This window comes from Mastomys coucha, unplaced genomic scaffold (assembly GCF_008632895.1).
Source record: "Mastomys coucha isolate ucsf_1 unplaced genomic scaffold, UCSF_Mcou_1 pScaffold5, whole genome shotgun sequence".
NCBI lineage: Eukaryota > Metazoa > Chordata > Mammalia > Rodentia > Muridae > Mastomys > Mastomys coucha.
Window position 1 is genome coordinate 75,230,190 of NW_022196911.1, and position 25,416 is coordinate 75,255,605.

The 25,416-nt window shown below is 38.5% G+C and overlaps 2 protein-coding genes across 5 annotated transcripts in view; one reads left to right on the forward strand and one right to left on the reverse strand.

Annotated features, from left to right (window-relative positions):
• The window catches only part of Nf1 (neurofibromin 1), a 258,357-nt gene that overhangs the window by 166,110 nt on the left and 66,831 nt on the right, over window positions 1-25,416 (forward strand). The gene's annotated exons all lie outside the window — the stretch shown is intronic.
• On the reverse strand, window positions 14,054-16,867 carry Omg (oligodendrocyte myelin glycoprotein). The gene is made up of 2 exons (XM_031355036.1): window positions 16,617-16,867; window positions 14,054-15,753 (listed from the first exon to the last, which is right to left on the reverse strand). Exons 1-2 carry the CDS (start codon window positions 16,617-16,619, stop codon window positions 14,425-14,427), a joined length of 1,332 nt encoding a protein of 443 aa, XP_031210896.1. The 5' UTR covers window positions 16,620-16,867; the 3' UTR covers window positions 14,054-14,424.

Genomic DNA, 25,416 nt, shown 5'->3' on the forward strand with positions numbered 1-25,416 from the left:
TGTTCCTCTACTTTCCATCCTGCTTCTACCTGAGTGCTGATCTGGATACAGAATCTTATTGGACTTTCTCATCTCTGAATTCCACTTGACCAATAGGGAATACAAGGAGACTGAAGAAAGAAAGAAAGTGTAGGTGGGAATGCATTCTCTTGGTCACCATGGCTGGCTACATCTTTCCATGAGATGATGGTTTTGTTAGGTAATCTGTATTTGCTTCTGGTAACTGCACCACTTCAGCTGGTATTTCTAACCTTTTTTGTAATTGTCTTAAGCCCTTTTCATGGAATCTCTTGGGTCCCAAATTGAGTTTTCCACCAACTAGAATTTTACTTCTACAAATTATGTACTATATCATATCTTCTTCTACACGCAACTATTTTGAATTCATAAATTTATCTTGCTCCAAGGATTTCAAATCAGGGTTATAGATATACATTAAATTTGAAGATTTCTGTGTACCTTATTAGAATGCCCAACATATGTCCAGTAGAGGCACCATTCATTTAAGAATATGTTAAATCCTTGGGTATGGTGATGCATGCCTTTAATCCCAGAATTTGGTAGGCACTGGGAGGTGGACATTCTGGATTTGAGTCCAGACTGGTCTACTTAGTAAGTTCCAGACCAATTTGGCCTACATTACTGAAATCCTATCTCAAAAACCAAACAGACAAGAAACATAGCTTGAGCCAGACAATGGTGGCACACTGCTTTAATCCCAGCACTTGGGAGGCAGAGGCAGGCAGATTTCTGAGTTCGAGGCCAGCCTGGTCTACAGAGTGAGTTCCAGGACAGCCAAGGCTACACAGAGAAACCCTGTCTCGAAAAACCAAAAAGAAAAAAAAAAGAAAAAAGAAAGAAAGAAAGAAACATAGCTCAGCAGTTAACACTTGCTAACACTTGCTCCTCTTACAAAGGATCTTCTTTGGTTTCCAACACCTACATGGTGCCTCACAACCACAGTTCAAGGGGATCTGACCTCTACAGACTGCTAAATGCACATGACTCACCAAGCAAACACACATAAATAAAATAAATATTAAATAAGTATTTAAAGTGTTTGAAAAAAATCTGGTAAATTACGTGTAGAGGTGAGAGAGGGAGAGAAAAAGAGAGAGAAAACAAAGACACAGAACACACATGTGGACAAGGGTGTATGTGCACATAAGTGCAGGTGCTCTCAGAGGTCAGAGGCATCCTTGGAGCTGGACTTATACATAGTTATGAGCCACCTGAATTGGATGCTGAGAAACAAACGTGCGTTCTTTGGAAAGGTAGCAGGTTAGCCACTGAAACATCTCTCTAACCCCCTGTATTAAAAGTTATATCATGGTACAAATGTGTAGCTGTTTGGTTTGGGTTTTATTATTACTTCATTGACTTATTTTGAGACAAGATATTACTCCTGCCCAGGCCAACTTGGAATTCTCTATGTAGGCATTATTGGCTTTGAACTTATGGGAGCCTTCCAGCCTCTGTGTCTTAAATGTTGAGATTATAAACATGTACTGCGATGTCCAGCTTATAAATGGAGTTTTACTTATATTTAAAAGTTGAACATAAAGCATGTTGACAATATATAGCACAGAAAAATGACTTTTGGTGTTTCCTTTTTTAAAAGATGTATTTCTGTTTTTTTTAATTATGTGTAGGTGCCTGTTTCTGTGTGTGGGTATGTGCAAGTGGGTGCTTGTGCTCAAGGAGGCTGGAGAAGTCAGAGCTGGAGCCTGAGTTCTAGACAATTGTGAACTGCCTGATTAGAGTGCGGGAGACTCTTCTACACAACTAGCATGCAATCATTACCACTGAGCCATCTCTTGAGAATAGTATTGCTTTTAAACAATGATTTGAAATTTTCCCAAGATAGTAGATATACAACTATCCAAAAAGGCAGGCTGCTGCTAGATTTAATCCTGAGTAACATTTTCAATTGCACATAAACCATCATTTTCTTCTACAGTAAAATAGCATCTTGGTTTAGAAATATAATACAGGAAAAAGACATGCTTCCCCTAGTTTAGATAGATCTATCTTAGGGCCAGGGGTATATCATTCAATAAATGGCATCCCTAGCATGCATAAAATGACTTTGAGACCAGCATGGGATATGTAAGACCCTGTCTGAAAAACAAAATAAACAAGCAGAAAGCACAAACCACACATTCTAGAGCAAGTCGCCACTATCAAGCAAAGTTGGTTTTTACCAATGTAAACCTGTAAGCTTGTTGTCTTATTTTGGCTTATTGTGACTTGTTATTCATAACCAGTGTAAACTAACTCAGGCTTTCAAGAAAGCATATAAGCCAGGGATGATAGGTACATAACTCATTCAGAATTAAAATTTATTGGAATCATGAACACAGAAACAAATGTGAGCTGAGTGGGTCTAGGTTAGAGTGCAGTCCTTTCCTCCTGTTGTTCCCTAGAAAACCAAAAGGGACTCTGCTTGCCAGGGCCACATTAGCTGAGCTCTCCAGCCCCTAGCAGCCTAGAGTAGCTAGGCTAGAGAGTTGGAATCAGAATTCAGCATGACTTGACTTTGAAAAGATTGTCTCCTCATTTTCATTCCCTTGTAGATGACAATATTCCCATTTCTTGAGCTTTAAATAAAGTTGTTAACATAATCTTACTAAACTAAGCCTTGTTGGTTCTGCTTCAGAAGTCTATGCTGTACCCCCCATATTATAGACTCACTCTGCAGCCACACCCATTTTCATAGCTGCAATGTGAAGAAGCAGGTAGTGGATGTAAGAACCTTTAGTAGCTTGCTAGTATTTCTGTGCAGCAGGTATGTTGTGCTGACCTCTAGTCTAGGCTGTTGCTTTAGTCTCTGCATCCTTATACATTTTTCCAGAATGTCCTATCTCTCTATGGCCATGGCTATGTACTTCCAGGTAGAACATTTTACTTTATGTACTTCTATTAATTAAGATTTTATATATAAGGCAGTTTTTTTCCAATTCTGAGAGTTTTGCCATGTCCTCATAGCTATCAGTACTATTATTTTCGCAAAAACTTTTTTTTGTTGTTGTTCTGTTTTGTTTTTCCAGACAGGATTTCTCTGTGTAGCCCTGGCTGTCCTAGAACTCAATATAGAATAGTTTATTCAGGGCATGGGGAGGGGAGTTGAAAGGGTAGTAGAGACAGAGAAAGACAGAGAGAGATAGTAGAGAAGTATAGGCCAGTCATGAGCATGTGTAAAGAGGGGGGAAGGAAATGGGGAGAGAGGGGGAGCAGGAGGGAGAGGACAGAGGGAGAAGATAACAAGAAGGCAAGAGAGCAAGAACACTGCTAGTCTCTCTTTCTCACCCTCTCCCTCCTCCCCCCCCCCCCCGGTAGTATTTAAACTTGTCTAAAACATGAGTTCAAGCTTTTCGTGGTCAACTTTCCTTAAAATCATGATCCTAAATCTTTAAAAAAAGAAGCGGGGTGGGTGGGGTGGAATTGAAGTTCTGCAGTGACCCAGAAGAATTCCTAAGTGGTCATTTCTTCTGTGATCCTTCGTGTGCAGAAACTAGCCGTGGTGTTGAGTTGCATTATGTTACAGAGATGCTTAGTGATTAGTGCATACAGACTGCCCTTGCATTAGTGTTTATACCCAGCTGCTGCTCTATAAAAATAGGTGGTCAGGTCTACTTTCTAATGCATCCAGTCCTTGAAAGTACTTCAAACTATGCCACCTTCAAACACAACATTTTAGGGAATGAGGAGGAGTGTTCTTAAAGCTTAAAGCACAGTCTTTCAGAATATGATAAAAAAAACATACTTGACATTTTTTGGTTTAAGATGACAAAATACCAAGTTTAATATAGCTTTATTTATAGTGAGGTTTGTTCTTTTCCGTTGTAATTTAAAAATTGCCTCTCGTAGGCAGTGGTGGCGCATGCCTTTAATCCTTCACTTGGGAGGCAGAGGCAGGTGGATCTCTTGAGTTTGAACCCAGCCTAGCCTATACAGCTAGTTCCGGGACAGCCAGTCCAGGCTACACAGAGAAACCCTGTCTCAAAAAACAAAAACAAAAAATTGAAAACTACCCCTTAAATGATTTTGTGAATCCAATTATGGATTGATTGGATTAGGTAAAATCACCTATCATGATCGTTTTGATGAACTATACTTAAAATTCATTACAGGTCATTTTATGATTTATATGCAAAAATATTTTTCCTAGTTTCAAGTGACTCCTTAATTTTCTGATTAATTTGACAAAACAACTTTGGGGGCTGGAGAGATGGCTCAGTGGGTAAGAGCACTGACTGCTCTTCCAAAGGTCCTGAATTCAAATTCCTGCAACCACATGGTGGCTCACAACCATCCATAATGAGATCTGACGCCCTCTTCTGGTATGTCAGCTACCAGTCAGCTACAGTATACTTATATATAATAATAAGTAAATTATTTTTTAAAAAAAGAAGAAAATTCTTTAAAAAAAAAAACTTTGGTTTTCACAATGTATGTATAAGTTCATACTTAATAGCATATAGCTTTCTGGTACAATTTAAAGTCAGGACAAAGACTTAGACTCTTATGAAAGCAAGAGGGTTTGGTGTGGTGGCATAAACCTATAATCCTGACATTGGGGAGGCTGAGACAAAGTCAGAAAATGAATTCAAAGCCAGCATATATTATATAGGAGGGCCTTTCTTCAAAAAAAAAAAAAAAAAAACATAAAACAAGAAAAGATTTGATGTTATCTTATAGAAAAGCTATATGAGGGAATATTAGCCCCTAGAGTTAGATGAAATTATTTTTACACAATGACTTTACTTAATTGCCATTGGTATGAGGAAGTATACCTGAATATCTAGTATCTACACAATAGAGCTGGAATGGCTGTGGCCATGTGCCAGATAGTTTTATGCTATATAATTCTCAGATGTATTAGTGGTCACTGAGGCTTTGGTTGGCAAATAATAGCTTTCCCTGTGGTTATTGTGGTATATGGCTTCTTTGTTTTCCCTTACTGATAGTTTGGTGTCTCCTTCTCTACTTGATGAAAAGCCATTAAATCTTAGCTTATTTCTGTTGAGGCAAGTATTTGAAAGACATTCCAACTCCCTCAGCTTTTGAAGTGTTCATTGTGATGAAACTGTGACTATGGGCAACAAAATAATGCAAAATAAAGAGTTATATTTCCCGGTTTGATTATTCTGATGACCTGAGCTGAGATCCTCAGAGTGCACAGAGTGGTAGCATTGGAGTACATCTGTAACACTCCACACTCCTATGGAAGGATGGAAGGTGGAAACAGGGAGAGCTCCTGGAAGCTCATAGGCCAGCTAGGGCTAGCATATGCAACAGACAACAAGTGACACTCTGCCTCAAACAATGTAGAAGTTGAGGACCAACACGTGAGGTTACCTGACCTCTGATTTCTATGTAGATGTACACACATGTACACATGCCCTTTAAGTTAAGTCATATTTTTCATGAGGTAAACAGTCAGCTCTTTGAAGTATAACTGTGAATGAGAAACTGTATGCCTTTATGAGTTCAATCATATCTCTTTCTGAGCTCATTAGTGATCCAAGATTTCTTACACATGAAAAGGTATTTGTATAGACAGATGGCTCAGCAGTTATTGATATTTGCTACTTTTACAAAGGACCTAGGTTCAGTTCTTAGCACCTACATTGCAGCTCTCAACTGTCTGTAACTCCCATTCGAAGGAGTCCAGTGCCTCCTCCTGGCCTCATTAAGTATTTGGCATGCATGGGGGCATACAGTGTGGTGAACAAAATACATGCAGGCAAACAGAAGACACTGGTAAACATAAGACAGAGTAAACAGTCTGTAATTAAAACACAAATGGTCAATGACATTTGACTTGAGTTTTTTCCTTGTGTGTCTGTGTATTGATTTTGCTTTTGATTGTGACTGTGCCCTGATGTTTTCCCCTCTTGAAGAAGAAAGTATTTTAGTGGAACCCACAGTTAAGAGACTTTTAATTGTAAAACTTTGAATTTTAAAAGAGATTGGATATTTTAAAGGGATTGAAATTTTAAGAATTTGCAAAGACTGTGGGGTTTTAAGAGAATTTAGATCTTGGGGATGAATAAGAAAATAAGGGTTAAGGCTTAAGAGTGTTGTGTTTGTGTGTCAGGTTGACAAAGGGTAAATTGTACTGATTTTGTGTGTCAACTTGACACAGGCTGGAGTTATCACAGAGAAGGGAGTTTCAGTTGGGGAAGTGCCTCCATGAGATCCAGCTGTGGGGCATTTTCTCAATTAGTGATCAATGAGGGAGGGCCCCTTGTGGGTAGTACCATCTCTGGGCTGGTAGTCTTGGGTTCTATAAGAAAGCAAGCTGAGCAAGCCAGTAAGTAACATCCCTCTATGGCCTCTGCATCAGCTCCTGCTTCCTGACCTGCTTGAGTTCCAGTCCTGACTTTCTTTGGTGATGAACAGCAGTGTAGAAGTGTAAGCTGAATAAACCCTTTTCTCCCTAACTTGCTTCTTGATCATGATGTTTCTGCAAGAATAGAAACCCTGACTAAGACAGAGTTTCATGCAGTTATGTACATATGTGCATGCACATCCAGAGGCCAGAGTTGATATTGGATATTGTTTTTTTTATTACTTCCTAGCTTATTTTTTGAAACGTGGTCTTTCTCTGGCTCTGAAGCTCACTAATTTGGCTAGACTGGCTGACTAGACAAGTCCCCAGGATCCTCCTGTTTCCATCTCCTAGGGCTCGTATTACAGTACACTGCTATATCTAGCTTCTTATATAGGTGCTGGGAGTTCAAACTCAGATCTTCGTGCTTGCTCAGAAAACACTTGACTGACTGAGCAGCATTCCCAGGCCCTAACTTATGTCTTAAAATACCCTTGTATAATGTTCTAAACTACTTTTGAAGTCAGAACACAATCAGCAAGGTAACAGACTTTAAAATGACTGTTCTTTCTGTTAAACTATCATACACAGCTGAGCAGTTCTGCTGTTTTGTTTTAAGTACAGGTTTGATTTCTATTCTTCGTGAATAACCTCAACAAAGCCAGAATCTCAAACCAGGGATTCTGATGAGGAAACATAGGTGTGTTTTTCCTGCATTTTGCCACCCAGTTCTTCAACACATTTAACAAATGAAAGACAGTTGAGCCAAAATGGCATTTCTTAAAAACTGAGCTTCTTAAAGACCTCACTTTACACTACAGTTTTTAGTGTGTGAAACAAATGAATCTGCTTAACACATTAATACACTGAGGTGACATTAGCTTTCCCTCCCTGGAAGACTACATTTGAGCAGCATGCTGTACTAAATTGTTCAGGAATTTTCAGAATTACTGATAATTAGCTATCTGGAATTGGCTCTGGAATACGCTGCCCTGAACTAGTTTTTTGGATGGCAAATAATAGCCTCTCCAGAGCCTTCATTCTGGTTTCATTTTCCCATCTGAGATGGGTGGTAATGCTCAGTTGTCCAGGCTGACTTGGAGCTTCTAAGCAGCTTTCTAAGTAGCAGATAGTCTAAGTACATTCCATTACACTTGACTTGGTTCATTCTTAACTTTTCTTTAATGTCCCTCAGGACTTTGCTTTGACCTAAATGGAAGAATTGTAGGTTCTAAAGTAGACTCTGCGTGTCCTAAGTAGGTCATCGTTAGTGCACTGGTCACATCTTTGATCTGTTCTTGTTCCTTAGGAATTCAGATTAAGATAGTTAATAAAAGAAACTTAGGAGAAATAACATCAAAACTGAAATACAGGCTGGAGAGATGGCTCAGTAGTTAAGAGCACTCACTGACTGCTCTTCCGTAGATCCCGAGTTCAAATCCTAGCAAACACATGGTGGCTCACAACCATCTGTAATAAGATCAAATGCCCTCTTATAAATAAATAAATCTTTTTAAAAAAAATAACTGAAATACAAAGGATAAATAGGGTTGCCAATGTCAGAAGGGGGACTACAGCATTCCTAAAAGCCTGGTGGCCAAAGAGAGCATGGTGAGTGAAGCAAAGGAAGTCTAGTTTGCTTGGGCTACAGGAGGCTGTATGAGGATGCTGGGTTCTGATTCATAGCCAAGTTACTGTCCAAAAGAATCATGCCAGTATGTGAGTGTGGCCATTGTATTGTCTTCTCAGCACTGATTTTATCCTATACATTTTAAAATTTGCTTGTTATTTTCAAGATTTTTAAGATACTACATGTTATTTTTATTGTGTCTCTCAGTTATGTGGCTTGACAAATTCTCATGTTTATTATCTTGTTTCCTGTGTTGTAAACAGTCTGCTTGTATCCTTTGCTCAGACATCTACTGGAAAATTTTTTATTATTTTTAATATTAACAATCTCCTTTATAGTATTCTATCCTAATATTTTTATCAGGTTTGATGTTTCAACATAAAGAATTCAGAAGGTTTGTATTGACAGATTTATTGGCAATCTCTAGTTCACTTTGTGGTGCGTGTCACATGAATTGGATGTAAAATTGTCTTCCAATTTTCTTATTTTTAAAGTTTTATACTTTTAAATTTTAATGTTTATGAATGTTTTGCCTGCATTCTTGTATGTGCACTGCATGTGTGCCTGGTGCCTGAGGAGATCAGAGGGCATCAGATCCCCTGAAAGTAGAGTTAAGAATGGTTGTAAGCCATCTTTAAGTCCTAGGAATTCAACTCAGGTTGTTGGCAAGAGCAATGAGTGCTCTTAACCACTGACCCATCTCTCCAGGACATGTCTTCCAATTTCCCCAGCACTGTTCCACTGAATCTTTCCTCATCCTTTTGATCTTTGCTTCTTTTTTTCCCCAAAGTTAATAATGTTTAAGAAATGGTATGTGCTGGGCACTATTTTAAATACTGCGTGTCATCTTATTTTCTTCCTGTAGCTCTACCTTGAGGTATAGAGCTAATTTTCTAATGTTACACAATTAATAAAAGCTTTTGTTGGCTGAGCATGAAGATATATGCTTGAAACCTCAAAGCTGACGCAGGAAGATGGGAAGTTTGAGACTAGCCTGGGCTCCAGAGTGAGATCCATCTTAAAACGTATATGTATAGGCCAGCAAGATGTCTCAGTGGGTGAAGGTGCTCACTCTCAAGCCTGATGACCTGAGTTTGATGTTCCGTAGAAGACTGACATCCCAAAGTAGTTCTCTGACCTCCACACACATGCACTATATAATTTACACACTAACGCTCACCCTCCCATCCTCCTTCCCTCTCTCCTTCCCATCTCTCCCCTCTCTTTCTCTCAATAAATAAAACATAGTTAAAAAATATTTTAGGCACACACATGCCAAAACACCCATACAGAAAAAGGTGTAGAATTTTTTCTTATGTACTCTGTACTAACTGTGCTTTATCATTTCTGTATTAATGACTGTCAAAATGTGAGTCTGTGTGTTGAGTTATATATGTGTGTGCCTCTTGGCACATACTCTGCCACTAAGATAGACTATAGCCCCTCTTCTGTCTTACTATGATTGATACTGAGATACATCTAGCATTTCTTTTGGGTTTAGGGGTGGATTTTTTTACTTGTTTATTTTTCCAAATGATGTAAGTATTTTATGTCCTATTTTTAAAAGCTTCTCATTGAAGTACTTGTCAAAAAAAATGCTTAATTGTGGGCTGGAGAGTTGGCTCAGTGGTTACGAGCACTGACTGCTCTTCCAGAGGTCCTGAGTTCAATTCCCAGCAACCACACGGTGGCTCACAACCATCTGTAATGGTATCTGATGCCCTCTTCTGGTGTGTCTGAAGAGTGACAGTGTACTCACATACATAAAATAAATAAATCTTTAAAAAATGCTTAACCATCATATACTGTCAATAACTGTAGTTTTATGGCAACTAGTCAAGATGTGTGTCCTATTCATTTCTTTAGGTATGTTCCAGATATTAGCTAAATTTGGTTGAGTGAATGAATAAATTGGGAGATCTGAACTTATTACCTCACATTGTTTTCTACATTCACCCATTTCTGTGTGGATATTATTTCTTTGGCATTATAGTTTTTCCTTGTAATTTTCTAATTATTTTGACCAACATACGAAGAAGTCATTTACTTCTCCACATTTATTTCCTTAGTTCTTTTTCTATTTAATATAAAGTTATGTTTCTGAAAGTGTTCCCAAGGTATCTTTTCAATAAACAATTACTTTATCTGTTAAGAAAAATTTAGTAGCCAGGCAGTAGTGGCACACAACTTTAATCCCAGTATTCAGGAGGCAGAGGAAGGCAGATCTCTGTGAGGGCAGCCTGGTCTACAGAGTGAGTTCCAAAATAACTAAAGCTAATCAGAGAGACCCTGTCTGAAAAAACAAAACAAAACAAAAAGAATAAGTATTTAGTTTCTTATTTAACTAAATTGTTATCTGTGTGTTGTTCTAGAATACCCAAATGATGGGATTTTTTTTTTAATTTAAATGTACTATTTCTCCTTTTTCACTTTACCCCTCTTTAGTTTTTTTCCTTTTAGATTTTTGTGTATGACTGTTTTGCCTGTAGGTATGTATGCTTCCCACACATTTGTCTGTTGCCCACAGAGTTCAGAAGAAGGTTGCCTGGAACTGTAGTTATGCATAGCTGTTGTGAGCCACTTTATTTGTGCTATGATCCAAACCTAGCCTCTATGCAAGAGAAACAAGTTTTCTTTACCACTGGGGCATCTCTCCAGCTCCTGGAGGGGTGTGTGTGTGTGTGCGTGCGTGTGCTTGTACTCGTGGGAGTGCTTGCATGACTCAGCACATATGTGGAGGTCAGAAGACAACTACATGAAATTTCTTCTACCCTTGCATAGGTTCCAGGGATCAAATCTAGGTCTCCAGATTTGCACACTAAGCCTTGTTGCCCATTGAAACATTCTCTCCCTAGCCGCCAAGCACTGTTTTACAGGGTGGCTAAAGGTGCACACTCTGTGGTGCAGCTGAGATTTGCAGTTGCTTACCCTCTTCAGGGAGCTTTCATGATGCTCTAGGCTTGTGCCAGTTTTACCAAAATGGATGTCTATGAGGCATAGTTAATGCCAAGTACATATTTTTTTTTCTCCATTCAAAATGAAACCAACCAAATAAAAATACTGTTTTTGTAAGTATGATGTATCATTCCTTAACTAGTTCTTAATGTGTGTGTGTGTATACACATATATTTTTTTTTATTTTTTATTTATTTATTTATTTATTTTGAGACAGGGTCTCTGTACATAACCCTGTCTGTCCTGGAACTTAGTATGTAGACCAAGCCAGCCTTGAGCTCACAAGGATCCACCTGCCTCTCTCTGCCTTCCAAGTGTTAGATTAAAGGTATGCACCACCACACCTGGCTTTTAAATATTTTTATACATAATTTCTAAAGTATAATCTTATCGAGGATTTTAGGTGTCTCTGACTTTTTTGGTATCCACTAAAGGAATTTGCTGTTAATTCATAGCATCATTATAGATGATTATTTAATAACACATGTGAATGACCAAGACACTATGAAAAATTTACTGGTATTATGTCATTTAATTCTCAGGAGAAAATTTAACATTATTCTATCGTCCCATTTTCTAGATGAGGAGACTAGCTTAGAGCAGTAAGCTGTTTTGTTGATTGTACAGTACCAGAGGTAAATGACTTACCCAGCAGCACAAAGCCTCAGGGGTGTGTGTACATATTAATACAGAATAGAGACTCCTCGAGTTAGGAAGGGCATAGAGCTCAATAAAAATCTTTATTAGTTGATGATATCCTAAATTGAAAATGTATTTAATGCACCTCACCTATTTTATATGTACTTAAAACCCTTAAATGACTGTATAATTGGCTAAGACATTTAACAAAAAAATTGTCATATGTCATCTCACATGCTGACGCATACCTATTATTTATATGTATGTGCCTAAGAGATACTGAGAAATAACACATTTTAAAGTGTTTGAGGGTTAATAATACAGTAACATTTAGAAATGAGCCCTCTTTGATTAATAATGATACAAATATAAGTTCTTTAGAGGGTAAGGATTATCCACTTACTTTAAGGCTAGGTACTTCTTCCTGAGGACATGATCAATGAGTTGACAGATGTTATACTTGTAAATTTACCAAGCTTTTCTTCTGCATGTTGCAGACATGTTAGGATGGTTTAATCCATGGGTACTGCTAGTACTGTACTCCATAATTATACTACCTTGTTATTATCTCCATTGGAATTCTAAGATAGTAAGCTTTTGGTATCTATAACTTAAAAGTTAGATATAAACAATCTGGTTTTGTCAAACCAGCATTTCTGTTTATAAAGAGAATGAAATCAACTCAAACTAGTATGTTGTAAAGTGGGCACTGTAAAAGCAGTTAGCTTCTGTCAGGGATAGTGAAGATATTAGGTCATTTTGGAAAGGAGAATGGACATCGTGTCCATTTGAAGAGGTAATGCATTTTAAAATCATCTTAGGGCCTTTTTCATGGGAAGATTGCTTAATACAGTGAGACAAGTTTATAGAGGCAGAAAAATACTCAAAACTACCTTAGAGACAGTATAAGAATAGATTTCTATTGAAATATAACTAATTTTTCATGAGTCTAGTCCTTTTAATAAAAGAAAAAGGAAGTTTAGGACAGGCATGGCAATGTTTGCCTTTAATCTCAGCTCTTGGAAGTAGAGGCAGGTGGGTCTCTAGGAGTAGGAAGCTAGTCTGGTGTTCACAGGGAGTTTGAAGCCAGCCAGTGCTGTACAGTGAGACCCTGACTCACGACAACAGCAGAAAAGGTATGGAGAGGAGTTTGGTAGAATGTTACTTTCTGGGTAGAAATGTTCTACATGGCTGAGAAGATGGCTCATTGGGTAAGAATCCTTGCTCTTCAAGCATGAGGATTGGAATTGGCGTCCCCAGCATCCATGTTTAAAAAAAAATGAGGCATGGCTGCATGTGCTGTACCCCCTAGCATTGGGATTAGGGTGGTAACAAGGGCTCACTGCTCACCTAGCCTAGCCAAAACAGTAAGCTTTAGTTCAGTGCAAAACCATGTCTCAGGCCAGTAAAGCAAAGAACAATGGAGAAAGATAACAGATACATCCAGTCTTACATGCATACATCCCACACACATACACACAGGGCAGGGCAGGGGGCAATTGAGCTTTTAATCCAAGAAAGAAGACTATATGGAGTTTTAAAATCTTTAGGAAAAAAAACACAACTTACTTCTCCATTCTCCCCAAATTTAGAAGTGCTTGACATTAGATTCTTTTTTTGTATCTCACAAAAATGAGTGCCTCCTTTGTAGCTTACCACCTTTGGATAGGCTAGTTTACACAGTTAAGGCTTCTTACGTTGATTGCTAATTCATAACGTGAAGTACTTTTATATTTTGTAAAATTCTTGGTACTTTATTCTAACTGGAGCCCAGTGCAGTTGATTTAGAGTGTCTAATCTGTCCCCTGTCCAGCTTCATTGTCAGTCTACTTTATTAGAAATTCCATGGTTGTAGGACCGAAGGAATACCACCCACTCCTCACTTCTCTCCATCCCACAAGCTCCCTCAGAGTGACCCAAACTGTTAGCCTCCATGGTTTTAGCCACAAGCTAATCTTATTTTAAATTTGGTAGATCAAATTATAATTTCTGGTTTTATAAAAGATAAATTTCTCCTACAATAGTAGAAGTAAGATTTTTAACTCTGTAAATATTTAATTTTGATTGATGAATGATCAATTAAGTATATAAGAAAACTCTTTTAACAAATCATTAAATAGAAACTTTTTATTCTTTTGTTTTTAATACTTTTCTTAAATGCAAAACAAAGTTAAATTTTCCTTGTTAAGATGCAAAGCTAAGTGTCTCCTAGCCTTTTGAAGAACAGTTGTCCATTATATAATCTGCACAGTAGCAAGAGTTCCTCAGAAGCAGGGCATCATTTAGATTGAAAACAGCTCTGGCTTGTGTGTAAAAACAATGATGTGTGTGAGCATTTGTTTATAGAGTGACAGCCTTGGTTTTACTTAAGTGGCAAAAGCCTTTGGCCCACGCTTCATTCACCTCAAAGACTTCATCTTCCCTAGAGCAGAAGCTATTCGTTCCTCTTGATTCTGCTACATGATGCTATGATAATGTCTAGAGACCATGTGACAACAGCCAGGAGCATAGGCCTTTTATTTTGTCCCAGACATTTGACAGTGTAAACATACATAAAATACATATTAAAGTTTAAATGCTCTTTATAGTTTATGCAGTAAGTTGAAGCCTTAAAAAGGAAACATTTCATTAAAAAAAAAAAAGTCATTAGTTTTACTTAAGACAGGAAAATAGCAGCAAGTACCAAGACATTGTGCACTTCTTTTAATTAAGACAAGTTACTTCATTTACATCAAAGTCAGAAATACAAGACTGGCTTTCTTGAATACATAATATAGCTTGAATCACTGGTTAGATAGGGGCATATTTTCCCAACTGTACATCAGGGAGGAAGGTTCTCCTTTGTTTCAGAAACTGCAGACCCTCAACCTGCCAGCATGACCGCAGCATTGAGCATTAAAAGGAGTGAGGTGTTTACTTTCCAAGAACTAGCCGCGGAAGGTGGCTGTGCCTTTACATTTGCAGTGGTTTCTTCCCTCCGTAAGTTAAGGGTTGTGCTTTGTTGAGGCATCTCAGAGAAATTATTTGGCATGCCACTGGTTATACTGAGGGTCACGGGGGTTGGGGATGATTTTGTTGCACTGGTGAGGCTTGCATTTGAACTCATTCCGTCCTGGAGGTGAATAGTTAGAGTTGCAGCTGCTGCTTCATGTGAATTGGTCATTTCTGTGGGTGTGTCTTCTGGGTAGGGCACCAAAGCCCCATCAGTGCTACTAAAAGTGGTGTCTTTGCTTAGGGTGACACCAAATGTGGTTTCCTTTCCTCGATATTGTTTGGGTGTTTTGGTCACTTTGGGTTGAGTTACCATACTCAGAGAGTTAATGGTGTCCACTGTCTGCGTCTCACTCATAGTAAATAAGCTTGAGGTAAATCCAGGAGGAGTAGGGTACGTGCTCTGCTCCTTCAGAGAGGATACTTGATTAGAACAAGGAGTCCCTATCACATGGGCCTTGGTTCCCATCATCCACTTCAGTAAGTAAGTCATGTTTTGTTCATGGTCACATGACCATCTGTTATGTTGAAGAGTTATCTCTTGCAGTTGCAAGAGTTGGTCAAAAGACTGATCTGGAATGAATGTGAATTTATTGTTGTGCAGGTAAAGATGTGTAAGATTTGTCAGGTTTATTAATGTCCCTGGAAGGATTTGTGTCAGTGAGTTATTAGACAGGTCGACAATATGTAGTTTGGAAGGCATGTTGGTTGGAACTGTCCAAAGTTTGTTACTGCTGAGGTTAAGAACCTCAAGACTTCTCAGGGTATTTTTAATGAGAACAACCTTTTCCAGCATATTCTTAGAAACATCCAGGTATTTAAGATTCCACTGATAAGCAGTATCAGATTTATCAAGAAGTTTAATATTGTTGTTAGCCGCAGACATGTTCCAGAGAGACCGAGGTAACTGAGCAGGCAGACTTTCAAGCCTGTTGTTTGAAATATCCAGGGTCCTCAGATTGGTATATGGGGTTAACTGGTTGTGCAGATCAGTAAAGTGGTTATAAGACAGGTTTAAATGTATAATGTTCTCTTGCAGTCCAGGTGGTAATGTAGTCAAGTTTCTGCCTGAACAGTCCACATGCCTGTGCCTCTCTGTGCATATACATTGGAGAGGACAAATGCATAAAATGCCAGGCGTGAGAAACAGAAGGATGAACAGGCAGGAAGACATTTTCAATATCTGATATTCCATCAAAGCCTGAAAACAAACAGATACATCCTTCTTTTAATATGCAAATTCACTCTCAGCATCTGCATGGGTCACTTAGCATTCGGCAAAATTTTCAATAAACCTCCTTGTTGTTGAGTCCTTTTATAATTGTTCCAGTGATTAAACTAACAAAGCTGCCCTTCATTTATAGTCCAAATGCCTAACCCTTCAATTGGGGCTATGTGGTGGGTGGGGGTAGGGGAAGTAAGGGAGAGAGGGAGAGAGAGAGACAGAGACAGAGAGAGAGGGAGGGGGTAGAGGGGGAGCTCTCCTACATTTTTTCTTAATTTTTACCCTTGAGTATATTCATCTTATTTATCTTCTCGGAGCCTTAATATGGTAGAATAGCACTGTCTGCAAATGAGGAGTTTAATAGTCTTACTTAGGCTGTTACTATTTTTGATAATGTTTTCTTATTCAGAAAAAAAATGGCTGTCATGTCTGTTTTTCTTAAATCTCTGCAGTATTATAAGACACAATATATTTGTAGTTAGAGATGTTAGAACAGATTAAAACAGTTTTTGAAATTTCATCTTTTTATGGATAACTGTATTCTGGTAAAAAAAACGTTTAGTGAACTCGGAAAAATCAAGCCTAATAGCATACCTTTAACCTCATCACATTTGTAAAGTGATTTTCCCCCCCGGTATATTTCAGTACCAATTCTAAAGGAAAAAACAATATGTATTTGCAAAGTGAGTGGAATTAAAATGAAAATCTCGACTATTACTGCAGCAGATTTTGGTGCATGCACTTGTTATTCAATATATTTAGTCCTAACATTAGCTTTAAAAAAAAGCTAAAGAAAAAAATCCAAAATCCATTTTTTACAAATTTAAATAACTGCTTACCATAATGTCGTCTTCAGTATCAGCATCTCATTTTCTCCGGGAAACTTGAGGCTTAAAGGTCGTCCTGTTGTGGGGAGTCGGAAGGGTTTCTGGCTGTGGGCTGTGCTTGCCTGCTCAGCTGCATTGTGTTGCTGTGAGCCGAAGCTCTGCAACCACCTGATCAGCACCACATAGGAGGACTGCAGAGCTGTCATTGGTGCTGACTCAAATTTATTGCAAGAGGTGCATACGCAACAAAATGGACTTTTTTTTTTTTTTTAAATTTACAGCCCTGAGGGTGTCTTACATAGCTTCAGTTCTCTGTCGGTAGAATACTTCATGCAAATTAGGGCTGGCCTTTACTTCTTTCTATGTATTTCTTTCTATGTATTTCTCTGAGCTTAGGTTGCACATTTAACATTTGCTTGCTTTAATTTTTCTTAAAGCCTCTACATTCTTTCTATGTGTTGAAAATGTTCTTTGTGAATTGATTTCTAGGATATTCATTGGACTATTTTTAATCTCTGCATTTTTATGTTCTTTTCAAAAACAGTTTAATTGTCACATAACCTTTTTATATGTCATGATAAAAATCTTGAGTTTTATGTCTTCTCCCATTATGGTTACTATTATATTTAATTAGCTTTTCAAATTTATCAGTCACTTACCTGTTTCATCTGACCTTTTAGGAAGCACAGGAATACTTCAGTGTGATTACTTTGTTTTTGCCTTCCTGATAGAAAAGATGGTTTGACTAATGCTGCATACAGGCCAGTTGTGTTGTCATCACAGTCCCCTTCCTCAGCACACACATGCATGCAGTCCTGCCTTAGTGCCAGTGATCAAATACAGGACAAGCCACATGTAAAATAAGGATGCTGGACTTTTAGAACAACAACTACAGGTTTCTCTGTGTGTTCCTGGGTGGCCTGGAACTCACAGAGGTAGTCCTGCTTCTGTCTCTCAGTGCTAGGATTAAAGATGTGCACCACCATACCCTGTACATACTTGATATTTTGTTTTGTTTCCTCTCTTTCACAATGTTCAACTTTTAATTATCAGTCAAATGGTAGAATAATTGTTCACATTTTTATGTATTTGAGTTAGATGGAGTTGTTTGTTTTTAGTTTTGGCTTTTTTCTTCCATGAAACTTGCTTTGGATGGTATGGATAGAGTATTGCTTTCTCCAGAGGTATTGTTGGGGCAGAACAAAAGATCACTAATTTTATTTTATGAAAACAAAGCTGGAGTGGCAGCACACACCTTTAATTCAGGAGGTGGAGGTAAGAAGGCCAGGAATTGAAGCCCAACCTTGACTACACAGCAAGTTCAAGACCATCCTAGAAGAGATGAGACCCTGTCTCAAAATATAAAATAAAATGCTGGGCATGGTGGTGCTCACTTTAATCCCAGTACTTAGGTAAAGCAGGGAAATCTCTGTGAGTTTGAGGCCAGCATGGTCTACATGGAGAAATCCTACCTCAAAAAAACAAAATAAACAAAACTAAATAAAAACTATTACTTTCAAATTATTTATTCAGTGTTTCATATTTATATGTTCTTTCCCAAAAAGTTAATAGATTTAAAAATATATGCAACAATGTTTATAAAAGATGAAACTATAATCAAAATTTTTATAAAATATGACCAGATTCATGGTATCTTAAGTAGACTAATTATATAAATAATCAGTTAAAACTCAAATATAATTTACAAAATGACCATATACCATAGGAAAGAAAAGGAGAAAATTAAAGTATATTTATTATGAAATTGTCACCATATAAAAACCAGCAGTTATTAGTATATTGCATGTTAAGTAAATACCTAGGTACTAAATACTTTGTGTCATCTCCTGCTAAATCTCATGAACTGTTGTTTTATTTGTTTATTTGTATTGATATCTATTGCTTATCTCCTTAGAAGAGAGCTATCTTGTAGGAGTCCCCTTGTAGGTAGAAGTAGCGTCCCTCAGAACGGATGGACATCTAAGCAGTCTGCACCGTTAGTGACTCTTACTGACTCAGGTTTATTGCTGCTTTACTTTGAGTGTTCATTTGGACTTTAGGTTCTGTGTATGGATTTCAGAATCTAGTTGTTAGTCATGATCCCTGAAAATAATGAAGTACTACATTCCGCAGTATTGTATTGGAGGTGAGAATAGTTTGCTTTTGACAGTTAGCATTCCTTGTCAGCTCACGTACCCACCAATACAATTCAGGGATAGGACTAAGGATCAATTTGCCAAGCCTTAAAATCTCCCTTAGGAAGACTCATTCTGTCATTATAGAAGTGGAATTACCTATGCAGAATTATACTGATAAATGCCTTCTTTTGAAAGAAAAATTAATTAATTAATTGGTTCAAAGTTAATTTAAGCTTAGTCTGTATTAGTGGCTTTTTGCTGGCACTGTAACAAAATACCTGACAGAAGCAACTGCAGGAGGAGGAGTTGCTCATGGCAGGGAAGACATGGGCACTGGAGTAGCTCAGTCGCCGGCACAGGATCAGGTCATATCCAGTGGCAGATGAAAGCAGAAACAAACTATAACCTTCAGAGCCCACCTAGTGGCCTTAAGACCACCAGCTCTTCCTCCAAGGCTTTAATAACCTCCCCTCAGCACTGCCAATAGTAAACCAAACATCCAAGCACATTAGGATCGGATTCTCCTCTGCATATAACGTTTTTCATTTCAAACCTATTTTGTATTAAAGATGACTGTGGGTACTCAGAAAGAAAAAGAGGTTGTCATTTCAGTGTATTTCAAATGTAGCAATTGTAATGCTGTTAAAGGCTCTGAGAAAAGTAAATACTATATTTACTTTTTTTGGGTTGTTTGTCTTTTGAGACACATCCTGTAGACCAGGCTGGCCTCAGACTCAAGAGATCTGCATGCCTCTGCTTCTGCCTCCCAAGTGCTGGGACTAAAGGCATACTTGGCAAGAAGAATAATTTTTAAAAGACAAATATTTGTTACAACTTATCTTAGATGCTATACAGAAGAATTAATTATAATTTAGATAAGTTCACCAACTTCACAAATTATATCTATTTAGGCAACTAGTTTAGATTAAGCATTAAACAAGTTGACATATCTCTTGTATCTGAGGATATATTGCTCTAGCATTGTGACACAGCAAACCACTTACTGTAGTAGTAGCCATATGCATATATATATATATGTATGTACATGTATCTGTCCAAGCTTGGAAGTTGTTGCACAACAGTCCATTAGCAGGAAATACTTCTGTCTCAAGCAGTTTGGAAAAGCGATGCTCAAGGGTGGAGAGATGGCTGAGTGTATAGCTGTAAATATAGCCTAAGTTATGTATTTATATACCTGCATAGTAGGTAGTAATACCCCATTTTAGTCAACAACTCCACTTGACCTTTATTCTTTTTTTTAATCAATTTACTTTTTAAAAAATGATTCATTTATCTTTTATTTCCTATGCACTGATGTTTTCCTTGCATGTACATCTGCATGAAGGTGCCAGATTCTCTGAAACTGGAGTTATAGACAATTGTGATTTGCCATGTGCTGCTGGGAATTGAACCCTGGTCCTCTGGAAGAGCAGCCAGTGCTCTTAACTGCTGAGCCATCTTTCCAGCCACCTTTATTCTTGATCAAATTGACTGTTTCCATAACTAATTGTGAACCAAAGTACTGTCATTGATGCAGGTTCTGTAACCCTATTTTTAAAAGTTTTATTTATTTTATTATTGTACGTGTATGAATGTCTTACCTCCTTGTATTTCTTTTTTTTTTAAGTTTTATTTATTATTATATGTAAGTATACTGTAGCTGTCTTCAGACACACCAGAAGAGGGCGTCAGATCTCATTACAGATGGTTGTGAGCCACCATGTGGTTGCTGGGATTTGAACTCAGGACCTTCAGAACCGCTGAGCCATCTTCACCAGCCCTACCTCCTTGTATTTCTATGTAATACATGTGTGACTACTGCTAGCTAAGGTCAGAAGATGGCATTAAATCCCCTGGGACTGTAGATACAAAAGGTTGTAAGATATCGTGTGGGCAATGGGAGTCAAACCTAGGAACTCAGGTTCCCTGGAAGAGCAGTAAATCCTCTCAACCGCTGAGCCATCTCTCTACCCTCAGCATCCCTTTTCTAAAATGCTTGAGACCAGAATTATTGCCAAGCTTGGAATTACTAAGATACATTTATGTATATGTGCATGCATATATGAGAGTATCCTTTGGGTTAAGATCTGAACTTCCCCAAATTTTTGAGCTCTCAGAAGATTTTAGATTTTAGATTAGGATTGCATAGTCATTAACACAGTTACCTTTTGACTGAATTTCCTACTGACAACAAAATAATAAAAATATGAACTAAAGCATTGTTAAAGCATAGAAGAACTGACAGAACAGAATCAACAGAACTGTATCAACATTTCAAGTCACATTACCATCTTTAACAAAAAAAATTTTTTTTACTTCTCAGCTTTTGCCTTTTCATTTTTTAAAATCTATTTGTTTGCTTATTATTTTAAACTCCAGATTTTATTTCCCTCCCTGTCCACCCTCTGACTGTTCCACTTCCTATACCTTCTCCCAGCCTGTCTCCACAAGGATGTCCCTCCTCCCCCCCCCCCCCCCCCCCCCCGCCACTTTCCACCTCAGCAGACCTCTAAACTCCCTGGGGCCTCCAGTCTCTTGAGGGTTAGGTGCATCTTCTCTGACTTAAACAGAGACCCGGCCGTCCTCTGCTGTATATGTATTGGGGGCCTCATATCAGCTGGTGTATGCTGCCTGGGTTGGTGATCCAGTGTCTGAGAGATCTCTGTGGTTCAGGTTAATTGAGACTGCTGGTCCTTCTACAGGGTCACCCTCCTCCTCAGCTTCTAGCTTTCCCCTACTTCAACCACAGGGATCGGCAGCTTCTGTCCATTGGTTGGGTGCAAATGTCTGCATCTAACTCTTTCAGCTGCAGCTGCTTGCTGGGTCTTTCAGAGGGCAGTCATGATAGGTCCCTTTTTGTGAGTGCTCCATAGCCTCAGTAATAGTGTCAGGTCTTGGGGCCTCCCCTTGAGCTGGATCCCACTTTGGGCCTGTCACTGGACCTTCTTTTCCATCCCTTTCAAACAGTAACAACTATAGGTCAGAGTTTTGACTGTGGGATGGCAACCTCATCCCTCACTTGATGCTGTCTTTCTGCTGGAGGTGAGCTCTACAAGTTCCCTCTTCCCAATGTAGGTAGGGCATTTCACCTGTGGTCCCTCCCTTTGAGTCCTGAGAGTCTCTCACCTCCCAGGTCTCTTGTACATTCTGGAGGGTCCCACCAACCTCCTACTTTCAGAGGTTGCCTGTTTCCATTCTTTCTGCTGACCCTCAGGGCTTCAGTCCTTTTCTACCACCCAATACCAGCTCATGTTCCCCTCTCCCCACAGCCCCATTCCCTCTCAGGTCCCTTCCTTCCCCCCTTGGGATTGCTTTCTTCTTGCTCCCAAGTGGCACTGAGGCATCCTCACTTGGGCCCTTCAGCTTGTTGACCTTTTGAGTTCTGTGGACTGTATCTTGGGTATTCTCTACGTTTTTTTGGTTTTTTGTTTTGTTTTGTTTTGTTTTTGGCTAATATCCACTTATTAGTGAGTACATAACAACATTGACCTAACTGCTTGTTTGTCTTACCCAAGAGCAGCATGAAAAGGACAGTCCTGTGAAAGCAGATGACAGGCAGTGGGCCAGCTGGGGCTCTGGAGTATCTTTCATTGAGGAGAGACAGTCAGTTTTGTACCCAGAATTATTTGAAGTCATTCTTTTCTGTTTGTCATAAACATGGCATAATATTAAATTTATTTTTTTCAGCTACTTTTCAGTTTTTATGGCTGTTTAGTTAGAATGCTGTAACTGTGTATACATAGGACTTATACTACTCTGGTTTGACTCCTCCAGTCTATTTTTTTGCTCCTGTTGGTGTAGAGAACTTTTTTCTTTTTTTTTTTTTTTTTTTTTTTTTTTTTTTTTTTTTTTTTTTTGAGACAGGGTTTCTCTGTTTAGCCCTGGCTGTCCTGGAACTCACTCTGTAGACCAGGCTGGCCTCGAACTCAGAGATCCGCCTGCCTCTGCCTCCCAAGTGCTGGGATTAAAGGCGTGCGCCACCACCGCCCGGCTCGAGAACTTCTTTCAACTCGTTTGTTTGTAGTTGCATCTTAACGGGTATTTCTTTTAAAAAACAGATTAAGATATGTATGTGTATATTATATACTTTTGTCTTCTCTTGTAAAAGTTTGTATAATATTCTATATCTTACTTGATTTTTCTTTTTTTTTTTCTTTTTTTTTCGAGACGGGTTTTCTCTGTGTAACCCGGGATGTCCTGGAACTCACTCTGTAGACCAGGCTGACCTTGAACTCAGAAATCCACCTGCCTCTGCCTCCCAAGTGCTGGGATTAAAGGTGTACGCTACCACTGCCCGGCCTTACTCAGTTTTTCTTATTAATTCATTTTAAATATCACTCTATTTTAAGAGACATGGATTTGTCTCATTCATTTCTTAATGCCTTGAGGAATATGCCTTAGTTTATTTGATCAATCTTGTCCTGGAAGGCATCTGAGTTGTTCCTGTACTTCCATTATTGCCAGTAATGGCATGCTGTGACTCTCGTGCTTGAAGAGTTTCATATTTTACCAGTAACTTTTTTAAAGGATATATACTATAATATATATAGTGTGTGTGTGTGTGTGTGTGTGTATTTGTCTTTTTGAGATAGGGTTTCTCTGTCTTTTTGAGACAGGATTTCTCTGTGTATCCCTGGATACCTTAGAACTCACTCTGTAGACCAGGATACCTTAGAACTCACTCTGTAGACCAGGATAGCCTCGAACTCAGAGACTCACTGCCTCTGCCTCTGAGTGCTGGGATTAGAGGTGTGTGTCACCTCTTTATGTATATTTTCAAAAACAGTCCATGTATATTTTTTCTTCTCTGGATAATGTTTATTTTATAAATTTGTGTTGTTGTTTTTTCTACTGTCCATTCCTATTATCCATCTTTAAGAAGTTTCTTAACATTTATAGGTATTAGTACTTTGTCTTGATTTTACTTACAATTTTTCAACTGTCTTGTGTTTGTCTTTTGACTTTTTAATTCTGAGTTATATTTTGGCTTTGACATTAGAAAATTTTCTCTTTTCTTTTTGTTGCTTCTAGACTTTGAGCCTCAGCTAGGAAGATGTTTGCCCATATTCAGATTATAAAGGGATTCAGCAGCATCTTCTTGTGTTGTGTCGACTCTATGCTGTCTATTTAGATCTTGTCTACTTAGTGTCTATTCTTAGTGTGAAATGTGGATCTAGTTTTCTTTTTTCAAATATCTGTTCAGTTGTCCCAGCACTTACTCCTAATGATTTGGTATTTGAGTTTATTTCTGATCATCCTGTCCTACTCTGTTTACAGAGCATTTGAATTATAAGTTCCCAAGTATTTTGCTACTTACTCTACTTCTTAAACAAAATTAAAGCTGACTTCTGCAACTAGTCCCTTGCTTTCCCTGGTTCTGTTTTCCTTAGCAGTTAAAAACTCGGGATTTTACGAATTGATCTTCCAGGCTATTCATACAGATCTGGTTAGAACGCCACTGGTGTGCAATATGAACATCCCATTGCATTGCTACCTTTAAGTTCTCTTAAAAGTATCTATTGTATCTGCTTGTGTGTGCATGTGCATGTTTGCACCACATGTGCTTACATGCTTTAGCACACATGTGGAAGTCAAAGGACACCCTGTGGTAGTCAGTGCTTTCCTTCTACCACTTGGAGCTCCAGAATCAAACTCTTGATTGTCAGGCTTGGCAGCAAGCACCTTTACTCGCTGATCCATCTCACCATCCCATGCCTTCCTCCTTTCTCTGTAATATCCTGAGTTGTGAGTCTTTCCTCTGAGGTTTTTGTTTTGTTTTTGTTTTTGTTATCCCCTCCTACATTTTCTTCTCTCCTGTATTTTTTTTATTAACTTCCATTTCTTCCTGCTGATTAAACAGGGATGACACCGTTAGACTGCTTAACTTCCAGTGACCTTAGTTACAGGAAATTGCATGCAGTAAATGTGAATTGTTCCCTCCCTGCAGAGAATGTCTTTTTAAAACAAAATTTAAAAACCCAGCTAACTCTAGTATCTGCTATACAGAGAACAGGGGGAAAGCTAAGGGTAACGAAATCCGACAAGAATTTACCTGAGTCCTACACTCCTAGATTGTTATTTGGAGATGAAGAGATTGGTAAAGAGCACTTGCACTCACAGAGAACACAGGCTCAGTTCCTGCACCCACAGGGCTACTCACTGAGTTCATAACTCCAAGGATCTAATGCCATCTTCTGACTAGGAAGGCCCCAGGCATACAAGTAGTAATAGGCATGCATGCAGACAAAATATACACATAGAATGAAAATACATGAATCTTACTAATTTTATTTTGTATGTATGAGTGAGTGTTTTACTTGGGTATATATGCCCATGTAACATTTGTGTGCCTGGTGCCCATGCAGTCAGAAAGAGGGCATCAGATCCCCTTGAACTAGACTTAATAAACAGTTGTGAACTGTCATGTTGGTGCTGGGAATTTGAATTTTTGGAAGAGCAGTAAGCACTACTTAACTGCTGAGTTATCTCTCCAGCTCCTCCATTAGCTACTGTACTATCTAGGATGTATTTCTCAATATCTGTTTTTTTGAAGAGGTCAGTAAGGGAGGTGTTGAAAGGAACAACTTTGGAAAGAGCCTTTTGGTCCCACAAGTAAGACAAGAGGAGGTGGAAGATTAGCATTCAGACTGCTACATCTCATTACTCTAATCAAG